The following is a 23,351-nucleotide window of genomic DNA, read 5'->3' as shown; positions in this document are numbered from 1 at the left end:
GAGATATCTCTTCCTTCTTTTTGTCCATCTCCAAAGACAGAGAAGGAGAAGCAGTGGCATAAATTGGACTTAGTCAGAGCTCTCACAATATATTTGGAGAGGACAACAACATAGAGAAAATCTGAACATTTATTTATCATTCCATGTGGTTTCAGAAAGGGGAAAGCTCCGTCTGTGGCAGCGATTGCAAAGGCGTACAATTTAGTGGGCAGGAAGGTTCCTCTGGGGCTAAAAGCCCATTCAACGCGTGCATTGGCAAGTTCCTGGGCGATGGAGGCCAGGGCATCGCCAGAAGCAATCTGCAGAGCGGCAAGATGGTCGTCAGTTAATACTTACATCAAGCACTATAAGTTAGATATCCTTTCCTCCCAAGAAGCGAGATTTGGGAGAAAGGTTCTTCAAGCAGTTGTTCAAGCAGATGTTACCAAATAAAATGTTATGTTTACTGCATTCTGTGTGAAGTCCCTCCCTGTTAGCTTTGGTAGTTCCCATTGGTGAATCGCTGCCATGGGTGACAAGGAAAACAGGAAATTGTTTCATTACTTACCGTAATTTCTGTTTCCTGGTCACTTTCCATGGCAGCATTCACCAAGGAATGTCCCACCCTGCTGGACAAGCTTTTCAACTAAGACAGTGAGTATGAGAGGGGCGGGCACTTTTATCTTGCTAGGGGAAGTTCCTGTCCATTGGCCCGAAGGGAGGTTTTAACCCCATTGGTGAATGCTGCCATGGAAAGTGACCAGGAAACAGAAATTACGGTAAGTAATGAAACAATTTCCTGTTTTCTCGACTCCTTCTGTTAAATACAAGTTCCTATCTCTTATCTTGATGATAATACAAAGGACTTATTCTTTTTGGGAGTTTGGTAACATTGTGTTTTTTCTCCGTTAGACTGGCTGGTAAATCAGAGACCTAAAGGTCCTAGATCAGTAGGATTAAAAGTGAATATAGTTACATAGTTACATAGTTACATAGTTAAATTGGGTTGAAAAAAGACAAAGTCCATCAAGTTCAACCCCTCCAAATGAAAACCCATCATCCATACACACACCCCTCCCTACTTTTAATTAAAATTCTATATACCCATACCTATACTAACTATAGAGTTTAGTATCACAATAGCCTTGGATATTATGTCTGTCCAAAAAATCATCCAAGCCATTCTTAAAGGCATTAACTGAATCAGCCATCACAACATCACCCGGCAGTGCATTCCACAACCTCACTGTCCTGACTGTGAAGAACCCTCTACGTTGCTTCAAATGAAAGTTCTTTTCTTCTAGTCTAAAGGGATGGCCTCTGGTACGGTGATCCACTTTATGGGTAAAAAGGTCCCCTGCCATTTGTCTATAATGTCCTCGAATGTACTTGTAAAGTGTAATCATGTCCCCTCGCAAGCGCCTTTTTTCCAGAGAAAACAACCCCAACCTTGACAGTCTACCCTCATAATTTAAGTCTTCCGTCCCTCTAACCAATTTAGTTGCACGTCTCTGCACTCTCTCCAGCTCATTTATATCCCTCTTAAGGACTGGAGTCCAAAACTGAACTGCATACTCCAGATGAGGCCTCACCAAGGACCTATAAAGAGGCATAATTATGTTTCATCCCTTGAGTTAATGCCCTTTTTTATACAAGAACTTTATTTGCTTTAGTAGCCACAGAATGACACTGCCCAGAATTAGACAACGTGTTATCTACAAAGACCCCTAGATCCTTTTCATTTAAGGAAACTCCCAACACACTGCCATTTAGTGTAGAACTTGCATTTATATTATTTTTGCCAAAGTGCATAACCTTGCACCTTGTAATAACTAACAATACTGAACTCATCTCTTAACATTTGTGTGGGTGAGGGGCATTTAGGGAATAGTGATCATAACATGGTCTCCTTTGAGATTCTGTTGCAGAAGCAATTCTATAAGGGAGTAACTAAAACACTAAATTTCAGACGTGCAAACTTTGACAGTATAAGGGCATCTCTGGGAAATGCTTTTCACAGGGTTAAACACAGAACAAAAATGGGAAGTCTTTAAAATGCTGCTTAATAAATATACTTGTCAGTATATTCCACTTGTAAGCAAGGAACGTCGTTGCAAAGCAAAACCTTTTTGGTTCAATAGAAGCGTTGGTGTTGAGGTGGGTAAGAAAAGACCTGCTTTTAAGGCTTACAAGTTAGCTGGGACAGCCGAAACATTTATACGGTACAAGGAGGCCAATAAATCATGCAAAGAAGCTATAAGGCAAGCTAAAATTGCTATAGAAAAGGATATTGCATGGTGTACATTTTGGTCATAATTGGTGTAATCTGCAGTGTCCTATGGACATAAAGAGCAGAGCCCAAAGCAGGGAGATCCTGGAGACCTTCCCTTTGAGCTCCCTGTAGGAAATCCCAGGGGTGGCAAACTACCAAGCTTTGGGGCAACTATGGCAGAAGTCCACTGGCACAGGAACCTTGGTGCATTGAGTGAGGACAGAGATGAGCCTATGGAACTGAACAGGTTTAATTTGGTTTCTGTGGTTGGAATTTGGAGTGTTGTTATCCAACTTATCCCCCTGGTGGAATGGACACCCACAAGCTTCACAAGTAATATAAAACCAGGATAGGATTGGTTGCACAATAAAAAACAAAAAAACATGGTCTCCATGGTAAAAACTGTACAAGGACCCCAAGACGTCTCACCTGGAATTTGCACCAGCAGTTTGTGCAGCAGGGGGTCCGTCAGGGTCTTGTGTTGCACCTCACAACTCAGTTGTGCTCCTCTGCTCTCAGCTTTTGGGAGGAACTTGAATTGCGACTCCACAGCAGAACTATTAACTCTCCGAAATGTAGCACTTTCCACCCGGGTCCCATTCACAAACCAATTCACTGCAATGGATTCTGGGTAAAACCCCCACACACTGCACGTCAGGATCTGCTCCACATTCAGTTTAAATGGTTTATATGAGATGGCAGCTGAGGGAAGAGCTGAAACACAGACACATAGAGAATTACATTTCTCCAGCCATAGTGATCATTTTGGAGGAATATAATATGAATGAATTGGGGTCATAGAGCAATAAGGTGACTTCAGATATCAATGTATTTCATTTCTATTTAAAATAATTTATTAGTCTTTATTAATGTATTCTGTCTGTCATATGGGTGATACGATTAAGTACTATATATATATATATATATATATATATATATATATATATATATATATATTGAAGAACTCCAATAGGTACACGCACATCGTTTCTTTCGTCAAGACTTATTTAGAAAGGTAATAAACATTGCATCGAAGTTTCGGCCCTTATTTTAGAACCTTTCTCAAGATGCCATACTTTGTGTTGCTATACTAATGTAGATACATTATACAGGGGTTTGTTATGTATTTGTGTATGAATGTACTGAGATACTGAAAGATACTCTGCACCTTTGTCTGGCGCTGCACCCAGATCTGTGTTTGTTCAGCCCTGAACTGGGAGACACAATATAAAGCAAATAATTGACCTGCAACTCAACATTCTGGTCAGTCCTGCAGTAGATCAGTCCCACCTCTGCCCCGGCCTGAAGGCTAATGCACTAGAAATGGCCACTGTACATAGGAAACTCTCTATATAAAATTATATTTTGGCTACAGAGGAACCAGCCATTATCAATGGGCCTCAAGCAGTTCTATAGTTTTGTGTTGAGCCCAATAACAAAATATTCCTCTCCAAGCAAAGCAATTTCTATGCCCATGGAAATGTTAGAGTTGCAGCAGTTGCACCATGGGAGGGGGCTCATTCAGAATAAGATGTTAATACCTGTGATAGCCCTGCCCATTGCCTGTGGGAGGAGTTTCTGCAGACTGTCAGGTACAGTTAAGTTCTAGAACTTTTTTTGTTATTTTTGCTCCTATATGTGTAACAAGCAGAAGGTGGTGTTGCTGGAGAAACCAAAGTACTATTTGGGTTATGTCCATGTATTATTCTGTCTCTTCTGGTACCAATAAACCAGAGTTTTATCCATTACAGAACCATCATTACCTCCATAGATCAGCTGGAAATCCTCCTGGAGAGGGACAGTAAGAGACTCATGTTGGACCCGGATAGAGAAGTTCTGGTTTCCCTCGGTGGGTACAATGGTGAGTGTGCTGTTGACTCGGTATGTACCATCTGCATTTCTCTGGGGGGTGATCACAGTTCCACCAGCCAATATCTCCCCCTCCCTGAGCCACTTAATGTCAATGTCCACAGGGTAGAAGCCAGTGATGGAGGCTCTCAGGATACTTTCCTTATCTTTAATTACAAGATTATTAGTGGCCGTGATCCTGGGTGGAGCTGTGTTGGGAGAGACGTAAATCTCAGGTTAGCTTTCAGAAGGATATAGTGCAAAGTTCTTTGATTTTATCGCTATTTATTGTGAATAAATCTGGATTCAGCCAATGAATTATTCTGAAGAAAGTTGCACAAATTAGGGGTTCATTGTTTCTTATGGTGGGTGAGGTAGATCATTCATTCATCATTTATTCACCAGCACCATTTTGCCATAAGTTCTTTTACTTTGAGCACAAGTTTTGTAAATGAGACCGATAATTCACAAAGGATTAGAATTATAGTAACTGGGGAACCTTAAGGAGTATATGTGACATTTAAAGTTTTCATTCATAAAACTTCATTTCTCACCTTGAATATCAAGTCGGACCTCCTTGTACTTCCTGTCTGGACTGTAAAGCACCGAGCACCTGTACAGCCCACCATCTGATATCTCAATGTTAGAGATAGAGAGGGAAGCCACTCCATCCTTGATGGCTCCTTTGTTTATGGACAATCTGGGATTAGATGTCCCCACCGTACTTGTGCTGTTAAGGATCTCCTTATCCTGGAAGTACCAGAATATTGCCACGTCTCGGATGTCTACAGCTGGGGTATCTACTTGGAATGTGCAGGGGATCACGGCATTGGTTCCTAATGTTGCTTGGTGGGAGGAAGGAACCGTCAGCTCTAGAGCAGCACCTGGAATCAAGGAAACATTGAGATGAGGGTGGAGTCTTCTCTAAACTGTGATTGGTGGGGAGGTTTGGTGATGAGCTCAATGATGAGCATGCGTGCGGTCGAATTAACAAACCGATGGGGTTCTTGATCTGACAGGATTTTTATCCCTGCTTGATCCCAACTGTTGGCCAGATATCGATCGGAAAGCCTGTCTGAGGGCCCTGTACACTGGCCAATTTGTCGGCAGTTTATATCTGCCAGTGTATGGGGGCCTTAACTCTTTATTTTTGGGCAGGTTTGTATAGGATTATTTATATACTTGGGATTATTGCACAAAATACAGGACATTTTCCCAAGGGCTGCAATGATAGCTATAGACACCCCAAAATAACTCTTTAGTTGTTTACATAATAATTTTGGATGTTCCAAGAAAGGGTTTCTGGTGCTATTCCTGGTTTATACCTATGTCCATGCATTTAATGATGTGATGGGGCTTTTTGGCTTATTTTGACCTTTCTGACCAGTTATTTCAGCCAATTACCCTGCAGTCACCTTATACCAAACTGGGTGGAACATTGGGCAGGAGAAAATGATCCAGTGAGTCTCACATGAGATTAGAAGAGCAGATTGTGGAACCACATCTCCCACCAACCACTGTTCATATCGGCTCATGAATATCCGCTCTAACCAGTCCTGTTTTATTGGGACCTATCCATTTCTATTTAGCTACTGCTTTGCGGTGTCATACAGGTTTTTATTTGGAGAGATACAATTAAAAAGTAATTTATTCTAGAAACAATGGCATTTATTGCAGAGATACAGCCCTGAGGAAATAAATGATGTTCTGCCTCATTTCCAGAGACACAGTCAGTGATCATTTATGGGTTAGGGGTATTTGTACTATTAGGGTTTATTACTAATACTTTGAGGGAAGAATAGTCTGCTGTGTATAATACAAAGTGCATTGCTCTGAGCTATAAAAGCACAATTATCAGATCCCGCGTCGGCCCTTAGATATCATTATATTGCTAATATTGCCCTTGTTTAGATAATATATACAGTAACTTTGTCTTATCTCCTACTTGTTTATTATTTACGTGCAGATTATTCTGCAACTTTATGATATAAGAGAATAAAGAGGGAAAAAAGGCATTTCAGAAAGAAGAACCGTATGTCCCTGATAATGCTCAGGCAGAAAAGTGACTGTAATATCCCAAATTTAAGGCAATTGTTTCCAAACACCCTCCTGCACTACTGCATCAATGTGCCCATCTCCTCCCCCTGTAATGATGTAGTTCAACTTCAACTATAGCCCCTTGGAAATCCCACAGTTACTGACACCAGCTGGTCTCACCTACGTTCCCTTAGTGGGTTGTGTCAGTGGAAACACAAGAATTGTGCCAAGTCAATTGGGTGTTTTAAACTCACACTCCAGTAGTGACACAACTCCCAGTCTGATAAAGCTACACACAACTTGTCACAATTCTATCTGTTTTAACAACACATCAGGCAGATGCAACTCCAAGTGCAGCCTCAATCACACTGGAATTATGGGAAAAATGCACATTTATGGGGTCAATAAAAAAAGTGCACGAGTCTCTGCAAGCCGTTCCTCCTTCATGGCTACAGAGGGTCTTAGTGACTTATCTCTGACACGAGCCCCACTGCTCAATGACTGATGCCTGTCGCTGACACTCTATCCAGAGGCAGTTGGTGCCAAAAGCACAGATGGCAAAGAAGAACTTTTTGATGAGAAAGTTGTTTACTTGATGCAGTACATAAAAACAGTAAGTCCTGAATTGCTAAAAATCCCTAAAGAATGATATCCCCAAATATATATATATAGAAACAAGAGCCAACTGGCTTCCATGAATATTGGCCAATGAGTCATTCATTCTCAATAGTAGGTGAGCCAAGAAGTTTCTCAGACTGACTATATACTGCACCCTAATGCCTACAGTGCTATGAAGCAAGCACCAGACTGGTTATACGGAGACCTGGGATGTCCTGGGACATTGATGGTGGTGGGGTGTGCAGTCCGAGTAGAAAACACGACCAACCTCAAAGAGACTTGGCTGTCACATGATATACCTGAACTTTCATGGTTGACATGCAAATCTAGTCCTGAAACCTCTGGATAAAAATGTGCACCCCATTATTGCATAACTCTGGTCTGTCTGTGCAAGGCAAGGCTTCCCAAGGGAGATGGTAAGAGACCATGAGCCTATTCCTGGGCCCATTGCCATTCCAGCTCTACTGCTGATAGGAGAGGCTTGGGATGGACCCTCACGAGAGTGAGGAGAAACATGAAGAACACTTCCCAAGGATGGCCTCCTGCAGTCATTATGGAGCCGACAGTTTAACCACATTGTAACCACTTGTCTGCAATTTATAGTCTCATAAGTCTCCTCTTCTACCCACCTCACCTCAACCACTACAGACCCAACCACAGAGCACACAGAGCACACAACATTAGGAGTGTCAGAAACACAAGAGCTTGTTCTTTTGCTCACTATGGAAAAGTCCTTTGCTTCTCAGCCCTCACCTTTGCACCTGCACCTATATTTGAGCCGTTATAGAAATGGGACTTGCAAGGAAAGTATTTAATAACTGTCATTTCTGTTAAAAATTGCCAGGGATCAGTTTGTTTTTTTACCCTGTATGTACCTTGAATAATCAGAGTTTATTGGAAGGGAGATAATGAGCACATTTGAATAAGGGAGTGACACTGAATTGCACTGGGACAAAGTGTCAGTTTTACTCCACCATTTGCTACAACTGATAGTAAGAGCCCCAGAGTGTGACAGGCCCAGTTGGATTAGCCAGGGCAAGAACTAGGGGCAATAGAGTCACATGACTCAGGCACTATGGCTGGGGGGGGCAGTTAGATGGGGTTAATTAATGAGCTGGTGGGATTGAGTCAGGGGTTGTTTAGAACTAGCGGTGGTTATGGAGGGTGGGCTTTGCATGTGGAGCCAGTGGTGGGGCAGGTAAGTAGGCAGGTGAGTAGGCAGGTAGGTAATTAGGCAGGTAGGTAAGTAGGCAGGTAAGTAGGCAGGTGAGTAGGCAGGTAGGTAAGTAGGCAGGTAGGTAGGCAGGTGAGTAGGCAGGTAAGTAGGTAGGTAAGTAGGCAGTAGGGTGGCAGTAATACTTGGCCTGATTCTGCCCAGACATTTTTTTTTTCTCTGACAAAAGTGAAGCAGGAAATTAAGAAAGAAAAAGAGAAATTGGGGACATTGGATGGAACAGAAGAGTCAAACGCAGTGTCAGCCCCAGATCCACCCCAGGGGCACAAAGGGGCATAAGATGTGGTGCCATGAGGGGCAGCAGGGCAGGTAAGTGCAGGATTGGGGTCACTTGTTCCCCAACCTCTTCTCTTTCTGTCTCCTCTTTCTAATAGACTGTAAGCTCTCCAGGGCAGGGACCTCACCCCAACTCTGTATTGAAAGAGCCAGCACTTAAGCCCTGATTTATTTACTGTCTAATCTATTGTAACCCCTGTTTGTGTTTGTGCCTTGTAAACTCTGCCTACATCTGCGGTGCTCTATATATACATAAATATATATAAATACATAAATATATAAATACATAAATATATAAATACATACATATATAAATACATAAATATATAAATACATACATATATAAATACATAAATATATATAAATACATAAATATATAAATACATAAATATATATAAATACATAAATATATAAATACATAAATATATAGTGAATAAAGTACCCCCTCTTGTAAAATATAAGGATATTATAAGTTACCGAGGAGTTTCATGACCATATAAAAACACGAGGCCGAAGGCCGAGTGTTTTTATACAGGTCATGGAACGCTGAGGTAACTTCTAATATCCTCATATTTTACAACTGGGGGTACTTTATTTATTATAATACACAAATTTCAGTGAGTCATGTGACAGAAATGACATCAGAACTCACCGTTTATAACTGATGACATCAGAACTCACCGTTTATAAGGATATAATTTACAGGATATTCATGGCTTTTGTGTATTATATATAAATACATGTAGGGACCCCTACTGGGTAATCTGCCCTGCAGCTTTAAGGCCCCCACCTTTTTCTTAGAGTGATCTGCCAGGAGAGAATGACACGCCCCTGCTACACTGCTATATAGTGAGTGTAGGGAGTGGCCACTTCCTCTTTGGCCTGTGGATGGTGATCCAGCTGGGTGAGCTCAGGGGACTGAGTGCAATAGGCCAGAAGAAGTCATGTGACCAAGTCGGGGAGCAGGTAACCCCGTGAATGAGGAATAGTTACACTAGGGCAGACTTGTCATAGTCTCTCTAGGAGAGAAAGGCAGAGAGGTGAGAGAGAAAGAGCAGCTGAAGCTCCAACAAGGATTTGCAGTAAGGGAGGAGCTTCCCAGAGGCTCTGTGTGTTGCCTCCAGTCAGGGACCTCAGTGAAGAGGGACTGTAGGGTACAAGCTGCTTCCTGACAACTTCCAGGAGGGAATGTGTGTGAATTCTGCAAATGCCTAATGGAGACCTTTCCTCTGTGAGAAATGCCTAATGGCTGCAGCTCTGTGTGACAAATGTGCTATTGCCTCAGCTCCTGTGTGACTACTAAACCTGTGGTCACTTGCCTCGTGCATAGTTACATAAACCGTTTCTGTTTTACTGCAAGAACCTCCTGGCGCCCATCTTTTGTTGTATGCACAGTAGCCTGGGGGATGTAGTTGCACTACACCATAGAGGGAACACTTCCACATGGCGAAGGCCCTGACCCTGTTGTGTGAAGTCGCGTGTAACCCATGCTTCTACTGCTAGCTGGACACTTTAACTATTTGTGTGCTATGCAGCCGAAATAGGTGTTACATACATAAATATATATAAATACATAAATATATATAAATACATAAATATATAAATATACACAGACAAACATTTATATCTCCCAGGATCTATCACCGAGAACCACAGAAGCTTCGAATAAACGACTCCTCCCACTTACAGTAATGTTCCCCTCCCCCACTGTATACCCCACAATATACACATTATACACAGATTATATACAGATTATATACAGATTATATACAGGAGACTTACCTGTCTGTAGCAGAAAGAATACGAGTAAGAATAGAATTGATGTCTGTTCCATGTTGATCTGCCGAGTCCCTTTCACTTTCATTTTCTCAGTCTTTTTTGTCTCTAATGCCCCCCCCCCAGTGAAACATTAACCTCTTCCTGGCAGCCAATTCTTATTGGTGCCCCATGTTTGTCTCATCTTGTTACTTATTAATAATTGTAACCTGCTGCCTCTATATCCAGAAATAATAATGGGGAGGGGGGAGGCTGTTTGCAGTGGTTCTGTTGAATAAAGTAGAGACTGTGCAGGTCCACTCAGAGCTGCTGTTTAATCATGCTGCAGTGCAGGTCTCACCATACATAACATGACTGTCACAGCTTTAGCTAGGAATACAAAACACATCCCGTGCTAATATACGGTCTGCCAATAGGTGACAGAATAACCCCTTAACATCTCCCTTTTCTAACTGTATAATCCAACATATTTAAACAATATTTCAAGCCTTCAAGTAGTAACGTTATTTGCCCTACTGTACTTAAATAATATGCACATATGTAACTTTTTTCAAAGATAACCAAACATGACTGGTTAAGTCTTTTTGGTGGCTGAATTCGCCTGCCACCTCGTGAGTAACGCGGGATCTCAGACTCACTCTCAGGCTGTGAGGCCGATGTGCAGTCCGTTGCAGGCAAGTGCTCAGACTGGCTCTCCACTGTGGCCTCCACTTCTAGTCTCGGCGTTTCACTGGACTCTGTTACTGTTACTGTAGGCTTGCTAGGACTGGGCTCTGCTGGCCTGAGGTCCACTCGATTGCGCCTGTACAGTGTACCCTCCACCTCAACCAGATAGGAGCGAGGGTCTGTTTGTTGGAGGCAAGTTCCTAGTCTCCATATGCCAGTCCTGTCACCTGGAAGAGGCTTCATTCTTATATTTTGCCCCACATTTAGTGCCGGAAGGTCCCTGGCCGTTTTATCATATGCATGTTTTGCCACTTGCCGTTTGAAATGCAGCTTGCCAGGAACTTCTGATGCAACGCAAGGTTCCAGTAGTGTGTCAGTCACTGGGAGGGGAGTTTTCAGCCTGCGGGCCATTAGGCGTTGCGCGGGGCTAGTGCCCATGCCAATTGTTGGCGTATTTCTCCACAGCAAGATTGATTTCCATGGGTTGTCTCCTGCACGTTTTGCTCGCCTGCACAGGCCTTTAACAATTTTCACTGCCGATTCTGCTTTACCGTTAGCTTTAGGGTACATTGGTGACGAAGTAACATGCTCAAAACCCCATTCCTGAGAGAACTTGGTGAACAGAGCACAAGCAAATTGTGGACCATTGTCCGTGACGACTCGGTCGGGTTGGCCATACCTGGCAAGTTGAGCCTTGCATCTCTTAATGGTGGAGTCCGCCGACAGGTCAGGCAGCAGTTCTATTTCCCAAAAATCTGAATAGTGATCGACGATAAGCAGAAAATCCTTGCCAGCGTAGTTGAATATGTCCATACTCAGAATTTGCCATGGCCGTGTAGGGAGGGGATGTGACATCATAGTCTCTTTTTGTTGTTCGTGTGCATATTCGTTACACACAGTGCACTGTTCTACATAGTCTTTAATCTCCCCATGCATATTCGGCCAAAACAGTGTTTCTCTAGCCTGCCTGAAGCATGCCTCACCACCTATATGGCTCCAATGAATGCGACGTAGCATCTCTGCACGTAGTTGCTTTGGAATGATAATGCATTGGCCCTTGAAGAACACCCCATCCTGTAAACTTATTTCATCCCGGTAGTTCCAATACTCTCTAATAGCCACAGGTGTCTCTGCCCTTGAATCAGGCCATCCGTTGAGCACAACTGATTTGAGGATCTTGAGGTGTTCATCTTGCTCAGAGGACTCCCTGATCTGCGACAGACGCTGATGCGTGACATTTAAATAGTCGGCCTGGTTTATGCCCTCTATGACGAGCTCTTCACGGTACATGCTGCAGACTGAATGCTGGGCATGAGGTGCGTCCGCTTCGTGCCAGCGTGCTGTGGCTCTGCTCAGTGTATCACTCACATACATATATGGGCCCGGTTTATAGGTTACCTCCAGAGCATAGTTTTGGAGTGAGAGTAGCATGCTTTGAAGTCGTTTTGGGGCACTAAGCAAAGGTTTGTGAATATCGCGACTAGCGGTTTGTGGTCTGTTTCAACCGTGATGTTTCCCCGACCGTACAAATAACTGTGGAAACGGTGGCAGGCAAACACAATGCTTAGGCATTCTTTCTCAATCTGAGCGTAATTCTCCTCAGTTGCAGTGAGGGCTCTGGAAGCAAATGCTACAGGTTGTCCATCTTGCAATAGGCAGCATCCGAGGCCATTCTGACTGGAGTCACTTTGAACTGTAATGGGCTTGCTAATGTCATAGTATCTTAGTACCGGTGCTGTGGTAATTAGTCACTTGACCTCATCAACTGCTTCCTGGTGCTTTGGCAGCCAGTGCCATGGCATGTCTTTATCCACGAGCCTGCGCAAGGGCTCGCACACCGCTGAGAGGCAGGGCATGAATTTTGACAGGTAGGTGACGAATCCGATGAACCTTTGCACTCCCTTTGAATTGGTTGGAGCAGGCATGTCTTTTATTGCCCTCACCTTCTCAGGATCAGGCTTTAACCCCTCTGCTGATAGTATATGACCGTGGAAGCGGACCTCATTAAGTTTAAACTGTAGCTTCTTGATGCTCAGTCTCACTTCTCTGCAGCGGTTCATAAGGGCAATCATGTTGGCATCGTGGTCGCGAGTGGCCTCTTCTAGTGAGTCTCCACAACCCACTATTAGTATATCATCTGCAATTGGCTCCACACCTCGCAAGCCGGCTAGTAGTTCATGTTGTTTTCTTTGATACACCTCTGGGGCTACAGACACACCGAAGGGTAGTTTGAGCCAGCGCATTCGCCCCCAGGGTGTCCAGAAGGTAGTAAGAAAGCTGCTCTCAGTGTCCGATTTGATTTGTAGGAATGCATCCCGGGCATCCACCAATGAGAAAGTACGGGCTTTGGGCAGTTTATAGAGGACATCTTCAAGTGTTGGCATTATATAGTGGGACCTTTTCAGCGCTTTGTTCAATGCCCTTGGGTCAATGCAGATTCTGATTTTGTCAGCTTTTTTGACTATAACCATGTTGCTTATCCAGTCTGTGGGTTCAGTCACTGGGGCTAGGTTCCCATCCTGTATGTGTTTGTCCAGCTGGGCCTTTACAGCTTCCCTCGACTGGAACATTGCGTGATGAGCATTGTACTGGTGTGACAGTTTGATCTAGGTCAAAGTGCACTTCCCCTGGTAGAGACTCTATCGGACTATTGTACACATCATGGTATGTGCTGGTAAGCTGGTGCTCAGTTAGCACCCCTGTGGTATGGCTTTCCAGATTGTGGAGTTCGTCTGGAATAGTAATGCGCATTAGACCCAAACGTTCACATGTTGAGCCCGATAGGAGCGGGTTCTGGCTTGCTTGGACTATTTCGAATTCCAGTCTGTGTCGTAGACCCTTTATGAAGCATTCCGTACGAAAAAGGCCCAATGACTTCATCACCTCCCCCGAATACAGCTTGAGTCTGGTCTGGCTAGGTACTAGTCTTACCTTGGGTGCTATCTTGTGTTTATCGTGAAGGCTCATGACGTTGCATGTTGCTCCTGAGTCAAGCTGGCAACGTTGTCGGATGCCATGGAGCTGAAGGTTGACAAACCACTTTTTTCCTCGGGAGCTGGGTGGGCCCATAGTACTGGCGGTGTATATATGTCCATTGTCCTCCTTGTCCACCTCCCATTCAAGCTCCGCTTGATAGTCAACTGTATGTAGCTGACGCTGGTCATGTTTTGCTTTAAGGCACACTGCTGCAAAGTGGTTGAGGGTGCCGCAAAGTCGGCAAGTCTTGCCAAAAGCTGGGCATTGCGCTCTCCCCCGGTTGTGTGTGCTGCCACAATACTTACACTTTTCAGGGCTTCTGGAGTAGTTAGGATATCGTGCTATGCTGGGCTTTATGGTGCTTAGAAGTGCTGGCTTTTGGGCAGCTGTAGCATTAATACTGTCATCTGCTCTGGCCTGTGTCAGCACTTTCATTCGCAAGTCTGTTTGCTGCGCAGCTTTTCAATCACTTCCATCAATTATTTCTATTATTTACTGCAGACTCTGTTCCAATTGGCTGATCCATGAGTTGGTCCATTTCTCAGTAGGATCTATGGGGAATATAAGTGTAACTATTGGATCAAGTCTAACAGTTGCCTTTAATGTCACTCAGGGATTCTGCTCAGCAGGGACAAACACATGGATCAACTCATGGATCAGTTACAGGGTCGCTGACCCCCAGGGCAGAACTAGGGGTAGGCAGAAGAGGCAGCTGCCTACGGCGCAACAATTTAGGGGCGCTGAGCAGTTACCTCTTCTGCCCACCCCTAGACCAGACTCTACTACTCGCCAAACGTAACTTTCGATTACGGGAGGGTCTGCGTCACGCAGCGCATAAGCTTGTTTAGTCTGTGCGCATGTGTCACGGCCCCCCATTAACTCTCTTGTGTGTAATCATGTGACTGCGCAAGTGACGGGGAAAGTGAGGGCGAGGTGGCTGGCTGGGTCCCCTGAGTTGCACGACCCCCCTCTGCTGACCCCCCTCTGCTGACCCCCCTCCCACAGCTGCTGCACAAACACATAAGAAGGGGAAACTTTACACTTCAATATTGGTCACAAATAAGTCATAGAAAGTTATTGGGAAAAGTCTTTATTTCTGGGGAACTGTCTGACACCAACTGAACTGAAATAAGGGGCATATTTATCAAGGGTTGAATCTCAAATTGAAAAAACTTCAAATTCGAATTCAAAAAGACCAACCGAAATTAAGTCGAAGCTTTTTTCTTTTGTCGAATAGGTCCATTTTCAATTGAATAGGTCTGTATTCCGGCAAATTCTAATTGTACGAATTAAAGTAAAAGAGCATTCGATTGAATTCAATTCAAAGTTTTTCCCAAAAAAAAGTCAACCAATTGACTCCAAATAGGTTCTAGGAGGTCCCCCATAGGCTAAAGCAGCAATTCGCCAGGTTTTAGATGGCAAATGGTCGAAGTTGAATTTTTAAAGAGACAGTACATGTTACATTTCGATATTCTAATTTTTGAATTTTATTCAAATTGAAATTGGACTATTCCCTAGTCGAAGTACACCAAAAATAGCTCGCAATTCAAATTTTTTTCATTCAAAAATTCACCTCAACCTTTGATAAATCTGCTCCTAAGTGTTGGAAGGTGAACTTCCCCTTTAAAGGTTGATTTTCTTACCAGATCTCCTGCAAAGCAGTCAATTTAAGAACTAGTCTTTCACTTAACCGTTTCTGTGCCAGGGCCACAGCAGGTGTGATACAATGGAGATTAAAGGGGAACATGAGACAAGAGAAGGTGCAGTGGCTGAAAGAATGACTATTTGTGTCTCACTAGTGTCACATTGTCACATCCTTATGTGTTACTTTGTCACAGTCTCTCACCACTGTCATTGACTCCATTGACTTACGTTAGGGATGTACTGAATCCATTATTTTGGATTCGGCCGAACCCCTGAATCCTTCGTGAAAGGTTTGGCCGAATACTGAACTGAATCCGAATCCTAATTTGCAGATGCAAATTAGTGGTGGGAAGGGGAAACCATCTTTTACTTCCTTGTTTTGTGACAAAAAGTCACTCAATTTCCCTCTCCGCAAATTAGGATTCGGATTCAGTTTGGCCGGGCAGAAGGATTCGGCCGAATCTGAATCCTGGTGAAAAAGGCAGAATCCCCAAGCGAATCCTGGATTTGGCGCATCCCTAACTGACGTACATTGAAGCAATAACTCACTTTGTTCATCTAAGTAGAAGTAAGAAATGGTGGAGGAAGGAATATGTGAAAGTTTCTTATCCAGGGAAAAGTTACCGTTGTTTTTATTATCCTTATAATATATAATATAATATAATAACATTTGCACTATGTCTGTGTAGGACACAATGAATAATGGAAGAATCACTTGTATAACAAGATGAAGCAATGGACTTTAATGGATTAATTGGATATAATTGGACTCATTACACTCGTTATACTAATTGATTTATGTGCGCTGAGGGGGCGGGGTCTGGTGTGGGACACTCCCACTCAAAGAGGGTTAAATAGTTGGTACATTATTGTATCAGTAGATTATACTGAACAAAGACACACACATCAGGCTTAACACAGTAATGTCAAAAAATAAAAGTGTTTTAAAGTAATAAAAATATAATGCAGTGTTGCCCTGCACTAGTAAAACTGGTGTGTTTGCTTCAGAAACACTACTATATTTATATAAATAAGCTTCTGTATAGCCATGGAGGCAGCATTTCAAAGGAGAAATGACTCAGGTTACACAGCAGATAGCAGATAAGCTCTGTCTGTCTAATAGTGTTATCTGTTATCCATTAGTTAACCTGTGCCATATAGCCATTTCCACCATTGCTCCACAGCATCTTGTTTATATAAACTATAGTAGTGTTTCTGAAGCAAACACATCAGATTTACCAGTGCAGGGCAATACTACATGATATTTTCATTACTTTAAAACGCTTTCATTTTTTGGTGTTACCGTTCCTTTAACCTGTTGCCCAAATAAATCCTTCTCCTGGTTAAAGGGATACTGTCATCGGAAAACATGTCTTTTTCAAAATGCATAATAGTGCTGCTCCAGCAGAATTCTGCACTGAAATCGATTTCTCAAAAGAGCAAACAGATTTTTTTTATATTTAATTTTGAAATCTGACATGGGGCTAGACATTTTGTCAATTTCCCAGCTGCCCCTGATCATGTGACTTGTGCCTGCACTTTAGGAGAGAAATGCTTTCTGGCAGGCTGCTGTTTTTCCTACTCAATGTAACTGAATGTGTCTCAGTGGGACCTGGATTTTACTATTGAGTGTTGTTCTTAGATCTACCAGGCAGCTGTTATCTTGTGTTAGGGAGCTGCTATCTGGTTACCCTCCCATTGTTCTGTTGTTTGGCTGCTGGGGGGGGGGAAGGGAGGGGTTGATATCAGTCCAACTTGCAGTACAGCAGTAAAGAGTGATTGAAGTTTATCAGAGCACAAGTTACATGACCAGGGGCAGCTGGGAAATTGACAATATGTCTAGCCCCATGTCAGATTTCAAAATTGAATATAAAAAAATCTGTTTGCTCTTTTGAAAAATGGATTTCAGTGCAGAATTCTGCTGGAGCAGCACCATTTACTGATTCATTTTGAAACAAACGGTTTTTCCCATGACAGTATCCCTTTAACAAGACAAACCCCAAACTGTGACACTTAATTCCCAAATTTCCCGAGACTTCCCGGTCTCCTCACTGAATATCCGCTCCGGCCTGTATACGAGTACTTGTGGTTTTGTTATTGGCTCCCTGTGAGAAGAGAATTCAGTTGTGTGTCCTTTAACCCCTTCCCTGCTGGGACCCTTTGATCAGAACAGGCTGTAAACATAAAAGCGATAAGGACTGATCTCTGGAACTGAACTTTGGATGATATAGAAAGAGATTTCTGCTGGTGTAATTAGTTGTGTTTGTGTTTGTAATCCTGGTGCTGCTGCTTTATGGCCACCTGGTACTTGTGTAGTGTCACACGTCTCATACAATATACCAGTGTGTCACTATATATATATATATATATATATATATAATACACAGGAACCATGAATATCCTGTACATTATATAGTGAATTAAGTTTCCCCTCTTGAAAAATATAAACAGCCGAGTGTTTTTATACAAGTCATGGAATTCCGAGGTTATAATACACAAATTTCAGTGAGTCGTGTGACAGAAATGACATCAGAACTCACGGTTTATACCTGATGACATCAGAACATAATTTACAAGATATTCATAGCTTTTGTGTATTATATCCTTATAAACGGTGAGTTCTGATGTCATCAGTTATAAACGGTGAGTTCTGATGTCATTTCTGTCACATGACTCACTGAAATTTGTGTATTATAATAAATAATATAATATGACCTGTATAAAAACACTCGGCCTTCGGCGTCGTACTTTTATATGGACATGAAAATCCTCGGTAACTTATAATATCCTTATATTTTACAAGAGGGGGTACTTTATTCACTATATATATATATATACAGTGTATATGTCCAGCCTCGTGCTAAACTGTAAGCCCCCTGTGTAATGACACTGAGCTGCTGGGGGGCTGCATTACACACCCTCCTGCTCTACACTCAACTGTTTAACCAGCGACTGACCAGACTGTGTCTCTAGGTCTGAGAATAAAGGGAAAGTAAGTGTGGGTGCAACATAACAAGTGTAGGAAATGACACAACTTTATTCATGTAAATCCCAAAATGTGCAGCTCACAAACACAATTGTGGCAATTCTCCCCCAGTATAACTTTCCTGTTATTTCACATGGCACTGGGTTTCTCCCCATCACGTGACAGTAATGAATAAACAATCCATTTGGCTCCCACTAGCCCACCCTCATTTGCTATTATGTGAGTTCACCCCAAGACTATGAGGGTCTCTGGCTGCAGCTGCTGAAGCTCCAGGACTGGGGGTCTGTACGTGTGGGACTGTGGCTTGTGGCTAAGTGTGACTGGAGGATCTTTAGAGAAACACTTGATCCTCTGGCAGGGCCCCAACATTAGGGGAGACCATCTATGGGGGTTCCACACTCACTACATATTGTACAATAGACTTTTCTATTTATTCTCCACTCCTGCCTTTTGGTGAGAACATTTTCTATATTTGTCTGCAGGCCGGAGCCTTACGGCACTATAGCACTTCTTTATTCCAGCAGTTATTTCTATTTCTTTTTATATCTTGTTATTTATATCGTTTCTCACAGGTCCTGGTGACACAAATACAGTCATTTTGGGCTCTGCCTCCAGGCCAAGGATTTGGTGCCCCCGGGGGGAGCTTTGGTGGAACTCGGGGTACAGGGACTGTCCATAACTTCTTGTGGTGCTGGGGGGTCGGGGATGGTGGGGGTCACACTAGCTCCATCAGTGCCTTTGTCCTGGGGCTCTTACATATTTAGTAGCCCATGCCCTTGTGATACGACTGGGTGACCCCCACACTCAGCACTTTGGGTGTAACAAGAGCACAATCCTTTGCACAATGGCCTTTGTTGCCTCTCCGTCAGTAGCAAAGTCTTTGGGCAATAACACAATGTTTCCCTCCATGTGATAATAACACAATGTTTCCCTCCATGTGATAATAACACAATGTTTCCCTCCATGTGATAATAACACAATGTGTGTGAGTCTCTCCTCACTGTCACTCACAAAACTTCACTCATTGACTTCGGAGCACCTGAAAACGACAAGTTACCGTTTGTTGTGCGATTTCCAGATTCCCCAGAGACTTTTACTTCATTTGTCTCCCCCGGTGTTAAATAATGAACTCGGGCAGGAGAAGTAAAGGAGAATCAGGTGTGCGGGTTTGGACAGACCCCATGGAATCCTCACAATAAACTTCTCTTCTTTTTCCTTCACAAACTGCTGGATGTACCAATGTGTTAGACAATCACACTACTCATTAGTCATGAACATTTCACTGTAATTATCAGCTCAGTTGTGTGTTTAATTGTGACTAAATGAAATTGTTATTCCACTAAATGGAAAGCTCCTCTGACACTTCACCTACAGCCTGTGAGTAGTAAGTCCATTAAATGAGCTTTCAATGAAGAAAGGCTTCTAATAAAAGAAGAGATGTACAGTTATATCAGAATTCATAGGATCTAGGGGTCTTTGTAGATAACACGTTGTCTAATTCTGGGCAGTGTCATTCTGTGGCTACTAAAGCAAATAAAGTTCTGTCTTGCATAAAAAAGGGCATTAACTCAAGGGATGAAAACATAATTATGCCTCTTTATAGGTCCCTGGTAAGGCCTCATCTGGAGTATGCAGTTCAGTTTTGGACTCCAGTCCTTAAGAGGGATATAAATGAGCTGGAGAGAGTGCAGAGACTAAGTGCAACTAAATTGGTTAGAGGGACGGAAGACTTAAATTATGAGGGTAGACTGTCAAGGTTGGGGTTGTTTTCTCTGGAAAAAAGGCGCTTGTGAGGGGACATGATTAGACTTTACAAGTACATTAGAGGACATTATAGACAAATAGCAGGGGACCTTTTTACCCATAAAGTGGATCACCGTACCAGAGGCCACCCCTTTAGACTAGAAGAAAAGAACTTTCATTTGAAGCAACGTAGAGGGTTCTTCACAGTCAGGACAGTGAGGTTGTGGAATGCACTGCCGGGTGATGTTGTGATGGCTGATTCAGTTAATGCCTTTAAGAATGGCTTGGATGATTTTTTGGACAGACATAATATTAAAGGCTATTGTGATACTAAACTCTATAGTTAATATAGGTATGGGTATATAGAATTTTAATTAAAAGTAGGGAGGGGTGTGTGTATGGATGCTGGGTTTTCATTTGGAGGGGTTGAACTTGATGGACTTTGTCTTTTTTCAACCCAATTTAACTATGTAACTATGTAACTATGTAACTATATGTCTGATCAATCAAGTCAATTGTCTAACTAGACTATCCTTAAATAGGAAATCAGGTAAGTTGTCTATTTAGACTATTGCCGCTAGTCTATAGAATGAAACAATCTGCAATACATTTAGGGTAAGGGCACCCCTGGCGATTCAGGGAGATTTAGTTGCCTGGCGACTAATTGACTCGTCTTTGGGGCAACTAATCTCCCTGAACGGCTTCCCTTTGTCTTGCGCCGGCTATAATGAAATTACACCTGTGGTATGGCACACACGGCGCTTCATATTCCGAAGTCGCCCAAAGTTTTCTCATGAGGAAACTTCAGATGACTTTGGAATACAAAGCACCGCGTGTGCCATGTGTAATTTTTCTGATTGTGAGGTTCAAACTGTTCATAAAGACACAGGAGATCTTCTTGTTGTAAGGGATTTGTATTTCTATCAGTCCAGCAAAACTCAAGATGTCCGCAGGACCTCCCACATCAACAAGTTACACACTGTTATGTATAAAGCATTATCATGTTATAGCGACACCTAGTGTGCGCCACATTATATTACATCTCCCTTCTTTTAAAGAACATAACCATGAAAGTCTGAAAGCATAGAGAAACATTAATGAAAATGTAAATAAGCATAATTATAAGTTCAGTCGTTGGGGTGGCTTCACCATTCGACCACATCTTGTAGTTTTCATGTTTCTGTTCTGTGGTTGTTCTCCTGCACCAGCATTTGTCCACTCAGTGTCTGATGAAGGAACTTGCCAACTATGGTGCAGTTCAGGCTGCTCCACTGGTGCACTTGCACTTACTTCAAAATCATCATCTAAACTGTTTGTAGATAGTGGTGCACATTTTTTGATCAAATGTCTACGGTTCCTTCTGTATACACCACCATCATCAGTTTCTACCAGGTATGATCTTGGTGTTTGTAACTTAGAAGTCCCATGTCCTGGTTGCTATTTTCCTCCAGGCTTTTGCATCATGACCCGATCTCCCTCCTGCAGGACAGATAATGGACCCGCACCTCTGTTGTAGTATCTGGATTGTCTTTGTAGTTTATTCTGTAGTTTTGTGCTCACAAGAGCTGATGGTATAATCTGTGGTAGTAACTGGTTGTGTGTTGTGGGTAATATGGAGCGCAGACGGCGGCTCATTAGTAGTTGAGCTGGTGACCCAATTCCATCAATGGGTGTGTTTCTGTATTCCAGTATGGCAATGTAGGGATCTCCACCACTTTGTTTTGCCTTTGAGAGCAGATGCTTAACAGTCTGAACTGTTTTCTCAATCTGTCCATTTGATGGTGGATAGTTTGGACTAGAAGTCGTGTGCTGAAAGTCATAGGCTTTAGTGAATCGTGCAAACTCTGCTGATGCAAACTGGGGGCCATTATCTGACACAAACTCATTCCATGTCTGGCAAATATTGCTTTTAGTTTTTCTATGACAATAGAAGTAGAAGTGTTTTTCAAACATTCTAGTTCAAAGAATAAACTGTAATAATCCACTGCAAGAATATACTTTGCATTGTCTAACTCAAATAGATCTGAAGCCACTTTTTGCCATGGTCTTGACGGCCCACCATGGGGAATCATTGGTTCTTTGCTGTTTGCTGCACCAGGTTGTAAACAAAGTGGACACGTTAGTACAATGTTTTCTATTTGTGCATTCATACCTGGCCAGTAGAATATATCCCGTGCCCTGTGTTTACATTTTTCAGCTCCCATGTGTCCTTGATGTATTTGTTTAATCAGTTCTGTTCTCATAGATTTTGGTACTACCAGCCTGTCACCTTTGCAGATGATGTTGTCCATAAGAACCAGTTCTTCGCGGAAATTCCAAAACTCTGCTGCTGCTGGAGGACAGGCATGTTTTGACCTTGGCCATCCATTTAATATGACTTTCCTCACTGCTGCTAGTTGAGGGTCCTCCGCAGTTGCACTTCTGAGCTGTTTCATTTTCTGGTCTGAAATGGGAAGGCTTGACATAACTAAATGCACTTGTGTTTCAAAAACCTCTTCTGTAGAACTTTTTTCTTGAAGGGGTAATCTGCTTAGGGTATCTGCAAAAGGAATCATGTTACCTGGTTTGTATATCACCTGAATGTTATACTTTTGTATATCCTTTGTAGCCTGGCTGGGGCAGATGGAAGGCTCTTTTTCATGATTATTTCCAAAGGCTTGTGATCTGATTCCACAGTCACTTTCTGACCATAGATATACTGATGAAAACGTTCACATTGTCCAAATACAATTGCATACATCTCCTTTTCTATTTGGGCATAATTCACTTCTGTGTCTGTGAGTGACTTGGATGCAAAGACAACAGGTTTCCCTTCCGACAGCAGAACTGCTCCAAGGCCTTGTTTGGATGGATCCACTTGAACTGTTACCTCCTTTTTAGTGTCATAATAAGTTAAAGTTCCAGCATTGGATATGACCTGTTTCATTTTGTTAAATGCCTCATTCTGCTGAGATCCCCATTGAAAATCAGAGTGTTTCTTTAAAAGTTCTCTTAGGGGTGACAGAACATCAGCAAGGTGTGGAGTGAATTTTGCCAGGTAATTAGCAAGTCCTAAAACCGTTTCAAGCTCTGACCGACTGTCAGGTGGTCTCATATTAGCTATTGCTGCAATTTCGTTTGGATCAGGTTTTAGGCCTTCCACTGACAGAATATGGCCGAAGTATTTTACTTGCTTGTTTCTCAGAGTACATTTGTCCACATTGAATTTAACTCCCCTTTCCCTGGACCTCTGAAGCATGGCTTTTAGGTTGGAATCATGTTCTTCCAGAGTTTTACCATAAACCAGAAGGTCATCC

The 23,351-nt window shown here is 42.7% G+C and overlaps 1 protein-coding gene across 7 annotated transcripts in view; it reads right to left on the bottom strand.

The window, feature by feature from the left end:
* Nucleotides 1–23,351, bottom strand: part of LOC108704736 — a 131,540-nt gene that overhangs the window by 39,697 nt on the left and 68,492 nt on the right. Inside the window, exons 1-4 of one of the 7 annotated variants that reach the window (XM_041577010.1) lie at nucleotides 10,047–10,207; nucleotides 4,654–4,983; nucleotides 4,015–4,308; nucleotides 2,681–2,965 (exon numbers count right to left, since the gene is read on the bottom strand). The exons of 5 other annotated variants lie outside the window; for them this stretch is intronic. In XM_041577010.1, the coding sequence (XP_041432944.1) occupies nucleotides 2,681–2,965; nucleotides 4,015–4,308; nucleotides 4,654–4,983; nucleotides 10,047–10,128 (991 nt within the window). In that variant the 5' untranslated portion in view covers nucleotides 10,129–10,207. Of the gene's footprint in view, nucleotides 1–2,680; nucleotides 2,966–4,014; nucleotides 4,309–4,653; nucleotides 4,984–10,046; nucleotides 10,208–23,351 lie in introns of those variants that run through there. One more of the 7 variants, XM_041577012.1, reaches the window with a different exon arrangement.

The sequence above is a fragment of the Xenopus laevis genome, chromosome 9_10L (genome assembly GCF_017654675.1).
Source record: "Xenopus laevis strain J_2021 chromosome 9_10L, Xenopus_laevis_v10.1, whole genome shotgun sequence".
Lineage (NCBI taxonomy): Eukaryota > Metazoa > Chordata > Amphibia > Anura > Pipidae > Xenopus > Xenopus laevis.
Note: the sequence above shows the minus strand (reverse complement) of the source record. Positions and strands in the feature narration are given on the sequence as shown.